The sequence below is a fragment of the Tinamus guttatus genome, unplaced genomic scaffold (genome assembly GCF_059628265.1).
Source record: "Tinamus guttatus ecotype Peru unplaced genomic scaffold, ASM5962826v1 Tinamus_guttatus_pri_ptg000927l, whole genome shotgun sequence".
In the NCBI taxonomy this organism is placed as follows: Eukaryota; Metazoa; Chordata; class Aves; order Tinamiformes; family Tinamidae; genus Tinamus; species Tinamus guttatus.
Genome location: NW_028289461.1, coordinates 463693 through 483159, shown reverse-complemented (window position 1 = coordinate 483159; position 19467 = coordinate 463693). Strand labels below are relative to the sequence as shown.

Below are 19467 nucleotides of genomic sequence, written 5' to 3'. Positions count from 1 at the left end.
AAGCAGTTTCTCTCTTACTGCTCCACCAGCATCCCACTGACAAGCTGCTGCAAAACAAGGCCTTGCTGGCTGATACACCTCCCCTCCTTAATTCACTTGTAAGAAGTCAGGCACAACATCTAAGATGTGAGACAGATGACAGAGACTTCAATTCGCTCAGCTTTTCTCTTCACAGATGTCCCAAGATCAGCTTTTTGCCCTCTGAATTTTGGCTTGGTCCTATCTCCAGCCACGTCTGGAATGGGGGGGCCTGCAAGCTGCAAGAACAGCTGTAGCTTTTCTCCATGCTGCATCTAACAGTTGGATGAGAAAGAGCACAAGACCCTCTCCATTTTGCACAGCTGCGTATCAAATTTGCTCTCTATAAGTGATCACAAACTTTTGATTAAATATAAGGGATTGGGTACACAAATTATTAAAAAACAAAAACAAAAAAACCACCCCAGAACCAGCATTCCTCACTTCTTCCAAATTCCAGTGATGTTTTATGGACCGAAGGTGAAGTAGGTGGGAGCATAGTCACTACTTTGTTTTGTTGAAGTCCGACAATCACAAACCAGCCAGCCCGAACAAAAAATCATGTATGTGCTGAAGGCAAGCTCGATCCCGGCCGCGTTGTAGGACATAAGTAAAAGACCCTCGAAATACTAGCCCAGCATCAGCATGCTGTTCTCACAGGGCAAAAGCAAGAAGGAAAACCTTTTTTTTTTCTTTCCCATAAGAGTTTGTGCTGGTGCTGTAATCAGCTCCCGGGCAGAGCCCTGAGCACCACGGTCCCACCTGCTGCTGCTCCTGGGGCTGGGCTCCGCGGGCACCAGGGCCCTTGCAGGCACCTCCGGGAGGGCTGAGAGCAACGTCTGCCCCGCGGCCGCAGCCCTCGTGGGGCCGGGCAGGGCCGAGGGAAGCGCCGTTCCAGCAGGACACGTCCCGGAGCACGGGAGCCCCGGGGGAAGCGCCGTTCCAGCAGGACACGTCCCGGAGCACGGGAGCCCCAGGGGAAGCGCCGTTCCAGCGGGACACGGCCCGGAGCCCCGGGGGAAGCGCCGTTCCAGCGGGACACGGCCCGGAGCACGGGAGCCCCGGGGGAAGCGCCGTTCCAGCGGGACACGGCCCGGAGCACGGCCCGGAGCCCGGGAGCCCCGGGGGAAGCGCCGTTCCAGCGGGACACGGCCCGGAGCACGGGAGTCCCGGGGGAAGCGCCGTTCCAGCGGGACACGGCCCGGAGCACGGGAGCCCCGGGGGAAGCGCCGTTCCAGCGGGACACGGCCCGGAGCACGGGAGCCCCGGGGGAAGCGCCGTTCCAGTGGGACACGTCCCGGAGCACGGGAGCCCCGGGGAAAGCGCCGTTCCAGCGGGACAGGTCCCAGAGCACGGGAGCCCCGCAACAGCCCCCTGGGCACGGCCCATACCTTCACTTTGCTTCTACCTTCTGCATTTTGAAGCTGAAAATGAGCAATGTAATTAAATGAACTATGAGAAAAAAAATAGCTATAATTGATGACTACTATTTCCTAGATACATTGGTCCTGAGGAATTTTTATTCCAAAGGCCTAAGGTTTTAGCTCCTAGCTCTTAATAGCATTGAGAGGCAAAACAAAGCTCTTTGTGTAAGAGCCCACGTCCATATTGTAGAAAAACACAGCAGGCTAAATTATAAACATCCTAAACCCATTCCGATCCTCCTCAGCAGAGCCTCCTGCATTTTTATTACACTGTCTTAGTCTCCCACTAATCTTTCCTTGTGCTGACTTGTCCTGCACCCATCCGCAGCAGCCAAGGTCGCCCGGGGTCTCCGCAGGTGCCTTTGCGAGAGGACCCTCTGCCAGAGCAGCAGGCAGGAGGCCAACAGGCTCCTCTTCTGAATTACAGCTCTCATCTTTCATCTCTGCTAGAGTTCTCCTTTCCAAAGCTGGCCAGAGTTTCCCAAGAAAAAAGGAGGAGGGTCATCAATGAAAGCTCCTAATTACTTATGAAACATGTATATTAGAGCAAAAGGAGCTCAAGGCTTCGCTTCATCCGTCTGAAGCGGAATCAGGAGCATTATCTTCAAGGAGGGCTCGTGTCTTCCACAGGAGGTTGTCGCTCCCATTACTGGGTTAAAATTTTAACACAGCAACACTCCAAGTACTAGAGGAGAGGGGAAAAACAAACCAACCAACCCCCACAAATGCAGCTGAACCCAAATCCAGGATTCACCAGAAAAGCGTCACGGAGGAACCCACTTTAGGTCCCGCTCTTCAGATGATCACACGCACACACACAAATGAACCAGAACATTATGGGGTTTTAAAAGCAGAACACAGGTTTATTTACAGTCAAGTTCTTAGGGGCAGCTGAATAAATAAAAAGTTTGCCCCGTGTACTCCAATTCCCCTCTGCAGAAGGTGTCTGAGCAGGAGGCCAGGTTAGAGAGGCGACCGTCACAGCAGCTGCCCTCGGATTCAGCCCCTCCGGAGAACACGCTTCCTTCGTAAAACGCGAGCAGGAAAGAAGAAAATAAAGTGCAAATAAAAAGGCGCAAGACGCTGGTGGCTTGTCTCGAGGGCCAGGCGACGGGCGAAGGTCTGGCTGATAACGTTAGGCCAGTAGCCCCACCTGGCCACCTCCTGGTTTTGGATGCTTATACAGAGCCAGGATGCTGCTCCATGGCACAGCGAAGGCTCCGGCACAAACAGGAATATTGCACGTGTGCTCAGAAAGGGGGCAAGTGGCCTGGAATTGCCAGCACCAAAACCCTGGAGTCAGGAATTTAAGCCCACTGTTTCCCCTACCCCTCATGTTCTCATGACAGCCTCCGGGACAGGACGGATAAACAGAAAAAGGGACCAAACGTCTGCATGGTGGGACTGGAGTCACAGTATTCCTACATTCCTCAGCATGGCAGCATAGCAGCAGTGGAACTTCTCTCTTCACACCCAGTAACCAAATTGACTGTGAAATTAAAAATTAGAGTCCCTTATTTTGTGGTAGCCAAGCATTTTAACAGAAAGGTGCAGAAGTCCCGAAGACCGGACCGTTTCCTCCAAGGCAGCTGAAATGGATGCGTGGAGCTCGGCTGGCAGCGCTGGAGAGCCCGGGTTGGCATCAGGGCAGCTCCGAACTGAGCTGGCAGCCCCAAGGCAGAGCTGCCAGAACCCCAGGAGATGCTCTGTAAAAGCTCCTCCAGCACCTCGCAGACTGCCTGGGCCGTGCCCCTACCTCAGGATTTTCACACCCCGTGCCTAAACTAGGCCACAAGAACAGAACACAGGAGACGGGACAAGTCAGAATACACGGTAACTTCTTCCCAACATTTCCAACTTAGAAGTGCTGTAGATACATGTGTGTGACAGGATATTTGGCACAGCTGTCTGGTGAGGAATCCCACTAGTATCTTCAGCTCTGCTCAGTGCATAGATACTGCATGTAAAGGCATGACTAAATAGCATTCTCCGTCCAGATCAGCTAATCCCTTGCTGAGTCCGAATGCCGCAGTGCGCTTAGGGCCACGGGAAGTCTGACTCAGGCTCCTTCTCCATCGCTTTGGAGCTTCCCATCAGGAAGCAAAGCCCAGGCGCTCGCTAAATACCCGCTCACGATGGATCTGGGCTCGGGGCTCTGTTCTGTCCAGCCACGGACCAGCAGCACCGCACATGGAGCGCTGGATGCTCTGCCTTTCACCCTCCGTGCAGTCAAAATTCAGACCACAGCACAGCCTTGCTTCCCTTGTCCACACTGACCACGTGGGCGCCCGCCGGAGACCACGCGACGGCGTTGATAGGAGAACTGAAACGGGAGCCAGGTGTAAGTTCACAAAGAGAGACCACTTGCACAACAGCACTTAGCAAGGGAATGAAATGCTATAGAGTAATGCAGCTACAGAGGAACAAGCACTCTCATTCTCAGGAAACTCCTGTTTTTATAACCCTGAGAAGGATGTTTCTTCAGAATATTCAAGCATACTTTACCAGAATCACATGCCAATTTGAGAAGTTGATCTAACTTGTAGGTTACTGACATGAACCTACATGGAATCTGCATTAAGAAACGCATGCACACCACAGGAAGCTGCAAAGCTGTAAGACTACAACTGTCTCCTAGCTCAACATGACTGCCAGGCCACAGGGCCACATCAGATCACGTGGCAGCTCCTCCTCACCTGTGATGCTTTGCCAGCGTCCTCTCCAACTTGCCCGTGAGCACGTTCCACACGTAGAGCGCCCCATCAGCTGAGCCAGCAGCCACATAGTTACCATCAGGGCTACAAGATCGGAGAAGTAGCAGCAGAAAGAGAAAAGCTTTCCTCAGAGTGAGCAATTTATCACTATAGATCATTATTCCACCCTCAGCTTCTTAAGCAACTTGTCACATTCTATAAAAAAGTTAAGCATCACTAGCTGAGATACTAACAAGTGAAAGCACTGAAAAAAATTAAGGCATCTTGATTATTTACAGACATGCTCTGCCCCTTATGGAACCAGTCTTGACCAAGATGTGACACTCTGCAAGCCACAAACTCTGCTTCAGTTTTCTTTTTTTAAACTCGTAAAATGGGGACAATGCAACCAAAAATCCTGAAGGACTCTTTTTTTTTTGGGGGGGGGGTGAGGGGGGAGTTAAAGAAATTAAAAAAAAAAAAGAAAAAAAAAAAAAAAAACAGATGATACCTTGCTTATATCTAACCTTACCTGAACACAACTCTTGTCCAGTCAGATCCACATTTAAATCCTTGGGCACTGAAAAGTTAGAGTCAGATAAATGTTATTTCATTTGTAAGGCGATGGACTTCTTCGTTCTTACAAAAGACCAGAACAAGGATTTGTACATTCTGTGGAATAAGCTCCCTCATTCCTTTGTCATAACACATTCCCATACAGCTCCCATCAATCACACCTGAAGAAATTCTTGTTTCCTAGGCCTAATGCTTCTAACATGACCTGTCATCTTTAGAGAGGCGAATAACAAGATCCACCAAAGCAAATCGATGGCATTGAGACTGTCGAGAACCTTACTACCCACAGGGGAATATAGCCAAAAACCAACAAAAGAGTTGGAGACTGCTCTGTCCGTGGAGATACTGCAAAAACCCCAAACATGGAGGACAACCAGCAGCCCAAAGTTCAGGGATCCAAACACTGTTGTGGGCCTTTGGAAGTCACACTCACCTGAACGTCTGCTTGACCACGCTGACCCGCAGGTCAATGATCTTCAGCAGATCATCGCGGGAACAGGTCAAGAGCTGCGTTCGCTCCGAGTTCAGGTCCAGAGCTGTGATCCTCCCAAACAGTTCTATTTCTTTTACTATGCTCTCAGTCCTAAACACAGGAGAAAGGGAAATAAACCAAGGTCCAGGAGCCAGTCAATGCATCAAAACTTTGACTTGTCCCAGTGCACAAGAACAGAAGAACGAACTTATTGTTTTATTGTCACATTTTCAGTCTTTCCCAAACATCAACCCTATGGACATATGTGCAAAATGTTCCAGTCAGGAATGTTCCTCCTTGCAGTCCCACCTAAAATACTAAATACTGCCTTGAAACGCAAATACTGGCCAAAATAAAATACCTGCATTAAAGCAGTTTGCCACTTCAGAACAGGTATCCTAAAAACAAGCCCCCTCCTCCATGGTCTCAAAAAGACCCCAAAGAAAATTGACCCAACAAATCAACTATCTAACAATTAAAGGCCCTCTCAGTCCCTTACTTCTCAGACTCTACACTACAAACTCTCTTAAAATTGTTTTACCTGATGTCCCAGAAACGAATTTTCTTATCAAAATGTCCACTCATTACACATTGCTCAGTACATACGATGTCATTGCAGCTAGATCCTGCAAACACTGTTTTTATACCTAAAAAAAGATGCATCAGTGGTGACACAAGCTGGTGGAAACAGTCAGAAAACAATCGCAAACCACACACGTGAAGGATTGGCTACGCACAGCAGTACCCAAGAAGTGCAAGGGGGCAGACAGACTGGCTTGGAATAATCCTCACTTAAGCATTCAGCAACCCCTTTGCCCTTCTCAATCTCCTTTATCTAATATCCCTTTAAATGCTCCCAGGACAGCTGGGAGCTGTCCTCCACTTTGCATTTAGCCAGCCTGAATTTGCCAGGGTTAAGCAACAGGAAACTGCATAGACACCCTCTGTTTGTGGTTCAGGTGTCAAGGTAACTTTGAATCTCCATGTCCCTCCTTTCAAGGCCCACAGGCTCAAGAACTACCAACAGAACAAAAGCCAAGAGAACTAGGTGACTGTTTCCCCCCAAAAACACCTAAAAACCCAGCATTACCTTCGTTTGAGGTGGAAAAGTTTTAGGGAAGCTTCCAAGAGACACTTGCATCCAGCTCTACGCTAAAAGGGCTGCCCTGGCCTCAAGTTTTTAGTGAAAGATCAAAAATTCCACTGGCTGAAGAACAAGAAGAGATCCCAGAACATGGCTGCCCCTTAAATCAACAGTGCTTCCTGCATACACCATTTCTAGCTGTTGGTTCAGGTAACAGGCAGAAGGAATCAGATCCGATTACCCAAACAGCAACCAAATAACATAGTTGCTGTTTTCTACCTTTTCAGGCCAGCAAGATGAAGTGATTTGGCTGGTATCATGCTTTTGTTCACATTCACTAGAAAACGCGAAGATGGACCAAAGGCAGAAGTGGGGTTTCCTTACAAACTTTGCTGCGGAGGTCCCACAGCTTGAGGGTCCGGTCGTGACTCCCCGAAACGATGCGCGCGTTGTCCAGCAAGAACTTGGCCGACAGAACCTTCCCGCTGTGGCCCGTCAGGGTGTGCTGAGGAGAGAAGGGAGCGGGCACGTGAGGACCGCGGCCCGCGGCCGTCCTGCTCACGAGTGCTGCTGTTCAGGAGCCTCGCCAAGGCTGCCCTAGGGACTGCAATTTGTACCTCTACTGATTCACTGGGAAAAACAAATCATGTGCTTTATATATATATATATACATATATATATACATATATATATATAAGCATGATGCACATATATATATATATTATGCTTATAACCATGATGCATACATATATATACACACACACATATATCAAAACAGACATCAACCCTCCCAGCAGCAATGAGACACATCAACTGTAGTTTCTCCAGCTAATCATGAAACCTGCAAGCTCTTATGCCTACAGGTAGAGAGACTACAGAGAGTCCTTCCTTAAGGAGGGCAGGAGGAATCTCTTCCTAAATATTCAGAATAAATTCAACCAGGTTAAGGCGTGTATTTTTTTGACAGTTGGGCCAAAGGACGACTGCCCTGACACAAAGAAAATCTTTGTCTGCTGCAACCTCTTGCAGAGGTCAGAAACTTCAGAATGAGGGTAGAAGATTTAAGCAGTTCTTCAAAAAACGTAGGAAACACGTAATAGTTTCCACAGAAGATGCTGCAAATGTTCATAGTATGAAAATATGATGCAATGGAACGTCCTAGAGAATGTGCAGAAGCCAACACAGCATTTTAGTCCTTTCTCTTGTGGTGAAGACTCTTCAATTGTAAAGAAACAAAGACTGGCTTCACACAAAGAAATGTTGAATGTATTTATAGATGCAGATTCCAAAATTACTATGTCTCCATCAGACTGGGGAATACAGGGCAGGAACAGCCTGACCTTCGTTGGCCTTCAAAGGACTCACCCGTAATCGATTGTCATCAACTGTCCAGATTCTGCTGGCAAAATCATTTGAAGCTGCTAAGAGGTAAGAACCCTGCAAAAACAAGAATAATTTGAAACTACTTCTGCTAGTCATTAAGGGAATTATTAAACTCAAAATAATTCCAATAAGTCATTAGTGCTATATTGCCAAGGAAAATAGCAGGAAAAAAAGCAGCGTGTGAGAAAGGAAAGCTGCTGTAATAACTTTCAGTAACTTCTCCCTAAACGTGATGTCAGTTTGTGGATTCATGACTACAGATAAAAGGAATAACTACCCAGAGCAGCATGCACCATGCTCCTCTCCTTTCTGCCCCCAGCTGCTGCAGTGAAGACTAGGTTCTAATTCACACTCAAAGGTTTTTCTGAAGCGGCAGCCAAAGCTCAGTTGCATCTCACCTCTAGCAGTTCTTGCCTGAAGCATATTCAGGGGATCTGAAAACATGCAGAACTAGTTTCTCCAACAGATTAATAGCACTGATAACGAGATGGTCAGTGCCACATGAGAGATGCTTTGGGTTGTGTAGTAATGAGTCAGAGCATAGAATCAGCAAACTGAAGGCATTGCCTCGGGCTTGCTCTGCCTTCCATGGGGTAAAACATTGCCATGGAAGAGGCCTCAGCACACAAGTCAGATCACATGTCCAGATATAACAGCCCAAGACCCCAAACTCCTTCAGGTGGGACTGTTGGATGTGGACTACAGCCATGTCTCTAACACTCCAGGTCGACATGAGCTGGACACATCACAGGCTGTCAGCAAGGACTCTGCCAGGCGCCCCATCGCTGCGGCAGGACTGGCGAGACACTGCTGGGAGCTGGGGTCAGGGATGAGCACCCAGCGGATAATCAGACCTTTTACTGTCCATCACAGACCTCAGCAAAGCACGTGCAGGGATAAACCTCAAAGAAGTTTAAAATCTCAGTGTTTTTCATTCTATTAGGTACTTACTTCAGCAGGAAGCTGAAGACTAATTTCTTACTTTAGGTAAAACCTAATCTATCCCGTCACAATTTTAACAAAACAGACAATGAATAAGTTGCATTTGATCTTCTGAATTTTAAAGCAAAGGCACTGAACTGTGTGAAGACTGCAGTACACCAAATAAAGGTCATTTTGTAGAATTTCCAAACTATTTGCAGCTAGTCTCATGAGAGCTGAGTTAAAATATTGAGGTAACTTTTCAAAGTGTCAGGATGGAAACCAGCAGCAGAGCACAAGAGAATTCAGTTCTTTTACCCTCCATGACAAACAGTGGATATTGTGCAGGTACTCACAGCACTATCAAATTCTATGCTTGTAATCCCAGCATTGCTACCAGAGAGGGAACCTTTGGGCTCACACCTATCTGTGCAGAAAAAGACAAACAGAACTTAATAAATGGATTAGAACAGACACTAACATGAATTTAACTATAATTTGAGATATAATTTCAGCTAATACCCAAACATACCCCCAAAAAAAAACATTTACCTCCCAGGACTTCCCAAAGCTTAACCCTCCGGTCCATGCCTCCTGTTGCTAGTAACCGGGAGCCAGGGCTGAACTGCACCGCGTTAACCTCCCCGTCATGCGCGTCCTGAGGAGCAGGAGGGACAGAACAACCACCCAAAACAGCGTCAGCAGAAAACCCCAAAAACACAGACTAGAAAGTCACAGGATTTACAGACTAGGCTATACTGAACGATGACTGCAAACCTTTCAGCAGTACATAGGAAACAAAGCCACAGACTCAACCTTGGCTATTGTTGATGCTCTCTAAACAGAGCAAGATAACTGATCCTTATCTAAAGGAGAAGCAGAAAGCTTGTAAGAAAACATCAGTAAGACTCAGCAGTGCTAGCAGACTGCAAGACACCTTAGAATGGTTCTTAAGTTAAGGCTTTGCAAGTTAAGGTGTCTGGTTTTAAGTTAGATCAGAAAAAAAAAATAAGGGAAGAAGAGGAAAGAAAAAAATATTAGGTGATATGCCATAGAAGGCAAGCAGCTTCTCGTTTCCTCATCTAGAGCCAGCTGTGGAACAAAATCTGACCAGTTCATGCAACCACACGAGAACAAAGTCAGGCTTAAACTAAGGAAGTCTTTCAAAGCAGCGTAACGAATCGAGCACGTTCATTTATTTTACTGGTGATAATGCAGCTTCGCTCTGGTGTATTTTTTAGTAATAAGAGCTGTGACTTGGAACTGCAGCTCTCCGACAGGGAACTCGAGCTTAAGCCATGCAGGAGCAGCAACACCCCTACACTCTCATGGCCTAACGTTTTGAAGTTTGGGTTGACAAATTAATACTGATTTTTAATGTTTTAAAGTTTATGAAAACTTCAGTATCAAGATACCTTCTTCCATTTTCTCCCCCTCTACAGTTAAGCTCACAGTTTTAAACTCCTTACACGTTTTTTCCCCCCATACAGCACATTCTTAACTCATTTGTTGCATTCCTTGTTAAGCATTTTCAGCAAGTGATATTTTTTCTTTTTGAAATTAGGGTTTTTTTTTCTTTCTTCTAATACTTGTATTTTTCTAGAATATGGTCCTTGAACCTGGTTTCATATCTAGAGGTCAACCTTTCAAATCTGATCTTTCTGCCAGTGCAGAAGAGCCGTTCTGAACAAGCGTGGTCAAAGCTCCTGCCTAGAAGCTGTGTCCTAGCTGAAGTCACAGCCTGCTCCTCCTCCTCGAACCTGCTGCAGAAGCTATGGCCCTATTTTCACTTAGGTTACACTGCTCCTCCCCACTCCCAAGACTTCCACTAAAGAAGGTAGCAGGGCAGCCTAGGCTGTGGTGAGTCACTGTGTGGTCATGCTATTATTCTGGAGGGAAAAAAAAAAAGAAAAGAAATCAGAATTATGGTCAGAATAACTAAAAGCACACAGCATTTTATATCCACACTAGCACTGGAGAAAGCTCTTCGTTCCTTGCTTGAGAATTTGGAATTGGAGAAGTGGTCAGACAAGCAGCTGCTTTTCAGATAAGCAGTATCTTCCATTGGAAAAGGAAATGCTCTTGCTGGAAATTTTAAGTACGGCCTTATAAAGGCAAAGCAACACACAAAGGAGGTCTCAGCTTGAAAACTTTAGATCACACACAACAAATGAAGACACCCCAGCACCCCGAGCTCCTCTTAAGCAGTTCTGTTGGACGACATCCAGTGCCACAACTCCCTTCACTGTGGAGAACTGGGACTGAATTAATCCCAAACTGTCAGCAGTCCCTCCCTCCATCACAGCTCTGCTGCAGCGTGACCGAACAGGGAGTGCTGGGAGCCAAGGGGTCAGGGAGTGCAATTCCCTGTGCCCTCAGACCTTTTACTTGTCATCATCGACCTCAGCAAGACACACAGCAACCACAGACAGAGCACACGAGCACCCAGGGGAGCACCGGTGCCAGAAACATTCGGATTAAATGGGCTGAACTACCCAATCAAGAACTCCTTGTTTGGCACTTAATTGAGCCACTTTCAGCAGACCAGTTAGCAACTACTTTCCAGAATACAGGATTTGCATCCTCTAAAGACAGTGAGAGAGAGCAGAAATGAGAATCCTCTTCATACTTACAAAGACACATATGGCAGTATTGGGCACCCTCACTTCTTTACTGGAACCCGGATGGGGCTCGGCGTTATCCTGCGGAGCAGGGAGCGAGGACAAAGAGCGTCTCCTGAGTTGAGACAGAAACAAAAGTATTTTAAAAACAGAAGTGAGCACAGCTTCCCTGAGTGACAGGCACAGACCTGGATGAACTCAACTACGCTACCCAGAGATAAAAAGAGGAGTTTTCACATTCTTTTCTCCCTCCTTTCAAGAAGCACAGTCATCATACTGCCCAGCATTCCCTTGTGGCTTTAAGTGTTTCACAGTACACCAGCTTAAGTTATCAGAAGCGATTACTGACCTCATTTTTGAGCAGTCACCTTTTTTTCCTATTAGGAAAGAGAAACAAGGGAGTGACTGCAGCCGAGTTCTGGAGAGCCTGCAGCTCCATCACTGTGTCTAGGGAGCCTAAGCACCACTGCACCACTACGCTCCGTTCAAGAGCTTGGACTGCACCATTTAAGCAAAGACCATCCAGCTAACACAGAGCTCGACTTAGGACTGGCTCCACTCTGGATATTAAACACAGACCCCCATGGACTTATTTTCAATAACTGTATTGCACTAAAGTGCAATGGAATATGAGCACAAAACTCATGTTTTCTCATTGCATCTCTAACTGCAGAAGGTTTCTAGCCAGTGTCACCAACACTTGACATCTACTGGGGATAATGCAGCTGGTTGCACATTACTTCACCGGGACACATTCACATGCTGGACTAAGAGCGGATAACGTTTTCACCTGGCAGCATCGGAAGATGGATGTCCCAAAAGGGGAGACTCAGACAGACTGGAGGGAAAGGTCAGAGGTCAGCACACGGCAAGATGGAAGAAACGGGAAGTTGAGGAAAACAAAAAAAAAGAAAGGAAAAAAAAGAGCAGAAGCTAGAAGAGAGGCTGAAATCATTTGTCTGTATTCCCTGCGCCACCAAGATTGTGGCGTACATTGAAACCAATACACGAAACGAGAGGTGAAAGAGTTCTAACCTACCCAAAGATATTAGTGATAGAGTCCAGAAGGCCTCCAGCTGGCTGGGAGAGTCGCTTACTAAAGGAGGGGAGGACAGGTTTAAACCTTGTGAATAGCTTCTCCAAATACAGATCAACACAAACAGTTTACAGCAGCAAGCCCCTGGGAAGACTCCCTCCCCTGCAGGCCCAGCCCCGAGAAAGAAAACACCCCAGAAAGGCATCACTACAAGAGTCACCAGTAATGACAACTCAGAATATGATTTGCATGTGAAATTTCCTTTGAACCTCCAGCCCCAAAATTGCTAGATTTAGAGGTAGCAGTTTGCCAGGTCTGAAGTTTCAAATGAATTAATCTCTGTTCTCACAGAGGTTACCTCTTACCTTTCCACTCACTTCTATTTCATAGAAAGAAAAAATTGCATTTAAGGCTAGGTGAAGATATTTTCAGTATTGTCTGTTAAATGTAAAAATACAAGTACTAGCAAAGTCATGTTGACAGCTTGTGTAGTTACAGAGATTAAACTCACACTACAATAACCATTTTAGTGTCTTAAAAAATAAAAAAGAGCCTTTACTCTATTGTTAAGATTAGATACAGATTTTCAGGCAATATCTTGACTTAATTTGAAGAGAACAATGAAAAAAAAACAAAGCAAATCTAGAAAATGGTAACTGAGAAGACAGCAGGTAATGTAGGTCTTATAATGCTAGGATAAGGATAGTGAACTGTGATCCAGCTAAAGAGAGTAGAAATTGTAAGCAACGTCCTCAAAATTGCTCGCTCGCTTGTTCCCACACACTTACCCCCCTGCTCTTGCTCAGGCTACAGCAGGAGACCATCCACGTCTACCCACCTGGACGTGCGGGTGACAACTCGCACAGGGGACGTCTCCTCAGCGGTGTCAGAGGCTTCGTCCGCGAGCACTTCGATATCATCATCCCTGCTGAAGTGAGAGGAAACACCCCTCTTTGCAGCCAGCCACAGAGCTTCCTGCAGCACCATGTCATTTGGATGGCTCAGGAAGGTTAAACTCAGCATCAATAGCAAGAATTTATCCAACTCCTGCCATGCAAGACATCACATAGGCCTAATTCAGCTGCAACAGAGCAATTTTAGTCTGATATTTCAGAATATATTTGCATATTAAATTCTAAAATTTTGGAGGACAATAAGCATGAAAAGGCTACAGAAAATGTATGCTACAGCCAGAATTATCATGCTGGTATTTCTATAAAATGCTAGCAAGTTTAACTGCCGAGGGTTCTTTTTTTTGAGCTTTTAAAATTCTGTAAAGCAAAAGAGCTTTCCAGGTTAACTTAAAAGTATTTTTGCAGTGACTAAACCCTGGGTCACACTTGGAATGCTGCAGTTTTGCCTTTCAGTGTGCAGTGCACTTGTACAACAAAATAAATCCTGTAAAATAAAAAAATCAAAATGAAGCGATCAAAAATATCTGTGAAACGGTCAGAGTAATTTACAGAGGCAAATTTTTCCAGAAATTCTTAAAGGCTTCTTCTGAACTTCAGTGCCTCAAAGCAAAAGATTTAGGAAACTCAGAGCACCACCAGCACAGAAAGTAAAAATATTCACAGCCACTTCTGAGCTCAGCTCTGAAGGAGAAAGGTCTCGCTTTGGTAATGCAGAGGGAGAATCTCAGCAGAAAGAGTGCCCATAGATGTATTACATGTGGGTTTCTTCATTCAGTGTGCTGTTATTTGTTGAAGAATTTAATGTTTAGACTATTTACATCAAACACTGGACAAAAGAGAAGGAAATCCCTGTTCTTACGAGCTGGAACGATTTTTCCATTGGCCTGGGACATAAAGGTCAGTAGCAAATCTTCCATGGAAAGTCCTGCTTAAATAAACTATGGGAATGAAAGAATTTAAGCGCTTCTTAAAAACCTGCAAAGCAAACTGAGCTAAGTAATTGTGCTGTTAATGGCACACTCAGAAGGCACTGCATAACAAATGTTTTTCTGCTAAGATACAAATGCAAGCTCACTGCATGAACCATTCTTGGGACTTTCAGTCCAAGTACCTATTTTTAGATCTAACATAGCTCCCCCCTTCTAGAAGTTCAAGTAAGGAGTGTTACTGCACATTTTTGACTTTACACCAAAGTTTAAACACTCCCCTACACCACCAAATCTAGAAATAACAACGATGCCATTTATCAGACATCTCCATAAAACTGAAGCACGGAGGAGGATGGAGAAGGGCTCTGAACTGAGACTGCTTACGTTTCAACGGGCAGCGGCTCCTTGGCAGCTTCTGCCAGCTCCTTCTGCAGCCTGGCTTGTCGTCTCCTGCGAAAAGGGAACAAGGTTATTTTCAGAAGCCCTCCTTAATCCTACCCCAAAGACTACCCTGCACAGTTCCGACGGGCTTCGTATTTCCAAAACTGAACCACTGCCATAAATTTATCCTGAATTTTATCCCGGTCTTCCAGATACTTAGTGTAGAAGAGGCATTTTATTACTGGGAATAGTTAAGGACAGAACTCTCACTTCAGTGACTCCGTAAAGGCAAAGCACAACTACGAAAAGTCTGTGGGGGATTGGTTGTTTATGACCCACATAAGAACATATTTGTCCATAGCAAATACTTGCACAAACTTGCAAAAATAATGGTTGCATTAGCAAAGCTCTTACAAAAATACCATGTACTGTGAGGCTTGTCTTACAGCCTAGTTTATATTCTCTTGGTACTGTTAGTGGGCAAGTTGAGGGAATTCTGAATAAGACAGTTTGCTCCTACACCTAGGTAATTCTCAAGACAGAATCTCAATTCTGCAAAGCTTGTAAAACTCCCTTAAATTGGTCAAGGAAAGAAAAAAATAATAAAAAAGGATAAAACGAGGAGAACACAACACGGATAAGAAGTCCAAGCTTAACGCCAGCAGAGAAAAATTTATCCATCATCTTTAGACCACGGTCCACTGTTGCTCAAGAAGTCAAAAACACATTTTATTCATTTAAAAGACAAGAATGTTTTCACAAAGCATTTGTCTGAGCTGCCCAGGGGGAGGAACACAAAGTTCTGAAGTCTTTTTTTGGTTGTGCAAGAATCAAAACAGCCTGAGATCACAGATGACTTTTTTTTTTTTTTTATCATACACGTTCGTAAGTATTTAGAGAAGATCAGGAAGTACCTTACAAAGCAGATGATATCAGTCTCACCTTGAATCCTTTTCGTTTTCTGCATTCAAACGATTGGCTTCTTGGGCCTTCTCTGCCATCCAACGTGAGACCAGCTCCTGGTTATCCTCAGTAGTTTTCCTCAGTTTTTCTTCCAGGGCGTTGAAGGTGATCTGGAGAGCATCATATTCATCTTTCAGTGTCTGATTAGCTCGCTCAAGGTCTTGCAGCTTGCTACGCAATTCCTGGCATTCTGTTTCCAGCTCAGAGATCTTTTGCAAATATTCTGCAATCCTGGAAGAACAAGGCAATTTAAAAAAAAAAAAAAAAAAAGGCACAATGAGGCCCTTCTTTGGGACCTACACCATCTTTTCTGTGCTATTTGTACAATGCCTAACAAAGGGTTTTTTAGCCCATGGGTAGGGCTCCTGAAGAATATCATTTATACAAATAAACAACCCAACAAAGTCTAGGTCTCATACCAACCACACAGAAGAAACTGTTCCTACTCACTTAGCTTCATTCATCTGCATCTCTTTGTCTTTCTGCTGCATTTGGTTATTCAGATCAATTACAGATTGGGCCAACTAGGAAGGGAAGAGAATTATATTAAAAGAAAATGCAGGGCATCAGCTGGACAATAAATACCGAACGGCTCCCTGTTGAGCCCAGAACCACCTAATGCTACAAGCAAGAGCAGCTACATAAAAGGACCGGGGTCCTTTTCAGCCTGACCACACAGCACTTGCAACCTTTGGTGGCACTCGTTTGTCAACTCATATCTAGCAATGGTTTAGCTAAGCAGAATCAGCCAAACTAAACCACACACAACCACCCACCTTCTCACTCCTACTTTCCTCACTCAAAAATCTTTCCAGTGCAGAGCTGGTGCTCATGGTTTTGCTCACTGCAAACTGTATCAGTTTCTTCTTCTCATAATTCTTACAGTAAAAACAGCCAAGAGAAACAAAATTAAGCACTTAAAAGCCTGCCATGCTGACAATGCACACTTATCTCCTGGCTGTCAGTCTGAAAGATCAACCAGCTCTGCCTTATTTTGATCATCAATACGGGTTGCTTGGGAAGGCTGTACCTTTCACTGTACATACAACCTTTTTAAACACACATGTTTATAACTAAAATGATGAATACACTTGGTAAAATGAAGAACATTTTGGCAGAGGGCCGCACATGAACCACAAAACACAAGAGGACTTACTAACCTCGCCACGTTTCTTGTGCAGCTCTGTCAGCTCCTCTTGATGCTTTATCTTCAGCTGGGCCAGTTCCTGCAGCTGAGCATCATTCCATGTGCCATCGTGTCCTGGGCTGGAGTTCGAGAGGAAGGAAAAAGCCATTTCAAGCCCAAACCCAGTTGTTTCTGTGCCTCTGACCAGCTCGTCTCAGAACAGCCTTTCTCTCAGATTTTCTACACTGTATAAAACACAGCTCATTGATAATGAGCTGAAACAGAGAATACCCTAACACCACAACCCACTTATCACCAACCAAGAAGCTATTATACAGCAGTGAAAAATAAAACCTGCAAAGGATGGTTCACACTTTTATACACTCCTGAAACATAATTCAAATACCAAATGAAAGATAACCAGCCCTAGGTTAAACATGCACCAAGACAAGACAAGAGAGATTTAAAAATAAACTCTGCAAATACTGGAAGAATTGCAAATCTTTTATCAACTTAAAAATTGTTTTGCAGAGAGCTGGTGGGCCTTGGAGGTACTAAATACCTTGGGGTATTTAAATTGTTTTTTAATACAGTGGCATCGTGACATTATCCCACGTTTCTAGAAACCAGAAGAACATATATAACATCCTCCAACAAGTACAGTCCCAATGTTTATTTAATTCATGCTTTTGACAGCACACAGGGATCAGTTTTTCAATAAGTGTGCATGCATGTGCATGTACATACACACATAGGTGTATACACATGCACATACAGTATGCAAGACACAAGACACACAAACTTCAGGGAAATCAGAAACTTGGTTTCAAATTACAGTTTTTCCAAAAGGAGAAAAAAAAATCACCAATGGAATCACAGGAAACCCTCTGTGGAGCCGTGGCGGGCACAGGGAAACTGCCCAGCTGCGAGGCAGCACCCCCCAGACCACGCTGCGCTTGAGGAGGCAGCATTTCCAAAAAGCCACATCCTCAAATAGGTGTAGAAAGCCAAGGTCTGCGATAATACCCCATATATCCTATAACGCTATCCACACAAACGGCCAACCCCCCAAGTACTCCTCCTAGTCCTTGGAGGAAGTGATATGGTTTCTTCCTTCGCTACCTGGCACTGGGGAACTAGTTCCATTTCAACACATTTTGTTGTATCCTGCCAATAATATCAAAGTTTACTTTAAAATTTACTTTTAAAAGTCTGTTTGCATGCATTTCTGCTCCTTCTCCTCTCTACTCCAGCTCGTGTCTTGGACTAGATGTTCAACCTGGATGAAATTTCTGTCAGCTGAGGGTGATTCAAGACAACTGCAGCCATGGAGAAGCTTTTGAGGACTTCCAGGCAGGGGTTAACTCCAACCTGTGGCCACGTGCTAACTCAGGAGATTCCAGTCTACCTGCTGAAGTGCTGCCTATGATTCCTGCTAGATCGGGAATGATTCACTCCTCACTAGTACTGCACACAGCAGCCTTGACCATTATTTGTGTGTTTTGCCTACAAACTAGACATACACACATTTCTGCATTATATGCAGCAAAGTGCTTCACCAGAGCAAGCAATTCCCATAGAAGCAGGGAATTGTGGCTGACTGTCCTGCCTCTATTTCAGGAACACACAAGCAGAACCCAATAGTACTTTACCTCAGGGTGTAAAGTCACACAGTGGAATCACTAATGCTTCACAAACTCAATTTTCTCCTCTCCCCACTCTAAACCTTTCCAGACTGAAATTCAGGAGTCTCTCCCTAGGCCAGGGTGCTTAAAAGACCAGGTAACTTTGAAAGTCAAATCAAAATCATTAGGTACCAGCAGCATGCGAAGCTAATGAGCATTACAGGACAAATAGGTCAGACCTGTACAGCAGCTTAGGCTGGGCCACCTCCAAGCCCAGAGGCTGCGATAAACCACCCTCCGCCAGAACTTTCTGCACTGTATATCATAAAAGGATTGCAACTATACAGTGCGCTTAGAGCTATTTATAAACCAGTTTTAGGTGATTTTTGTTGACTCCCTTTGGCAGCCCGTTTGTGTCCGCGCTGTCGCAGCCCGCGGGCCGCTGCTCGTGCTGTGTCGCGCCGGCGCAGGGCGGCCCGCGGGGGAATTGGCAGTACCTGATCTCATGCCTGCTCTGCACGTCATATTTCTCCGCTTGCAGCTTGTCGGCCAGCACTGCGTGCAGGTCCGACTTCTCCAGCAGCTTGTTATCTGAAAAGGCAGTAAGCACAGTCAGGAATACAACCACGAAGAAAACAGAGATTCCCTTTTTTGTTTGTTTTTGGTTCAAGATTTTAGCGCGTTTTAGTTACTCTGACACAACAGCGCATGAGGAGAGACGCCCCGCACGGCGGGGGGCTCCCCTGAGGGCAGCAGCGGGCCCTCGGCGGCAGCCCGGGACCACCCGCAGTGGCGGCGGCGGAGGGCTCAGCTCCCGGGGCCGGGCGCGCGGGGGCCGCTCACACTGCACGATGATCTCCTCGAAGGCCTGCCGCTGCAGCCGGTCCCGCCGCCGCAGCTCCGCCGCGATGTGCCGCTTCCAGGCGGGGAGGCCGGCGGCGCGCAGCCCCGCCGCCATGCCGGCGCGCGCGCCGCTGCCCCGGCCGCCGCGCTCCCCTCAGCGCCGCGCGCCCGCCATGGCGCCCTCCCGCCGCCACCGCCGCGGGGTCCTCGCGCCCGCCGCGGCGCGCCGCAAAGGCGACAGCGGCTGCCCGCGCCGCCGCGCCGCCGCCCCGCCTTGCGCAGCCGCGCTCCGGCCTCCGGCGGCCTCCGGCGGCCGCACGGGCAGCCCTGCGCGGGGGCGGGGGCGGGGGCGGGGGCGGGGCGGGAAGGGGGCCTCGCCGCCCCGCCATCTTGGGGAGCGGTCCTAGCCTGGCCGCTGCCATCTTAAGAGCGGCGAGGCGCCGCGACGCCATCTTGAG

The 19467-nt window shown here is 46.5% G+C and overlaps 1 protein-coding gene and 2 non-coding genes across 8 annotated transcripts; all 3 read right to left on the bottom strand.

The window, feature by feature from the left end:
* Positions 1–2276: 2276 nt before the first annotated feature.
* Positions 2277–19127, bottom strand: ATG16L1 (autophagy related 16 like 1). 6 transcript variants are annotated; one of them, XM_088538114.1, is made up of 19 exons: positions 19010–19127; positions 18664–18757; positions 16576–16681; positions 15866–15939; positions 15395–15646; positions 14456–14521; positions 13067–13156; positions 12232–12288; positions 11983–12030; positions 11205–11307; positions 9124–9229; positions 8928–8998; positions 7633–7704; positions 6652–6772; positions 5725–5830; positions 5145–5294; positions 4668–4715; positions 4139–4240; positions 2277–3765 (listed from the first exon to the last, which is right to left on the bottom strand). In XM_088538114.1, exons 1-19 carry the CDS (start codon positions 19122–19124, stop codon positions 3672–3674), a joined length of 1875 nt encoding a protein of 624 aa, XP_088394240.1. In that variant the 5' UTR covers positions 19125–19127; the 3' UTR covers positions 2277–3671. The 6 variants fall into 6 exon arrangements, with proteins under 6 accessions (XP_088394240.1, XP_088394241.1, XP_088394242.1 ...); XM_088538115.1 differs by having other exon boundaries at positions 13067–13153; XM_088538116.1 differs by lacking the exon at positions 11983–12030.
* LOC148591167 (small Cajal body-specific RNA 6) lies at positions 8265–8526 on the bottom strand. The gene has a single exon (XR_015914152.1).
* On the bottom strand, positions 10706–10974 carry LOC148591166 (small Cajal body-specific RNA 6). The gene has a single exon (XR_015914151.1).
* Positions 19128–19467: the final 340 nt, after the last annotated feature.

What these genes read in the sequence shown, in the direction of transcription:
- ATG16L1 (XM_088538114.1), bottom strand. Translation starts at nt 19,124, where the DNA reads ATGGCGGCGGGGCTGCGCGCCGCCGGCCTCCCCGCCTGGAAGCGGCAC. An exon ending in ATGCAGATGAATGAAGCTAA is followed by an intron (nt 15,647 to 15,865) that starts GTGAGTAGGAAC and finishes TTGTTCTTCCAG; the next exon opens with GATTGCAGAATATTTGCAAA. An exon ending in CCATCTTCCGATGCTGCCAG is followed by an intron (nt 11,308 to 11,982) that starts GTGAAAACGTTA and finishes GTCTCAACTCAG; the next exon opens with GAGACGCTCTTTGTCCTCGC.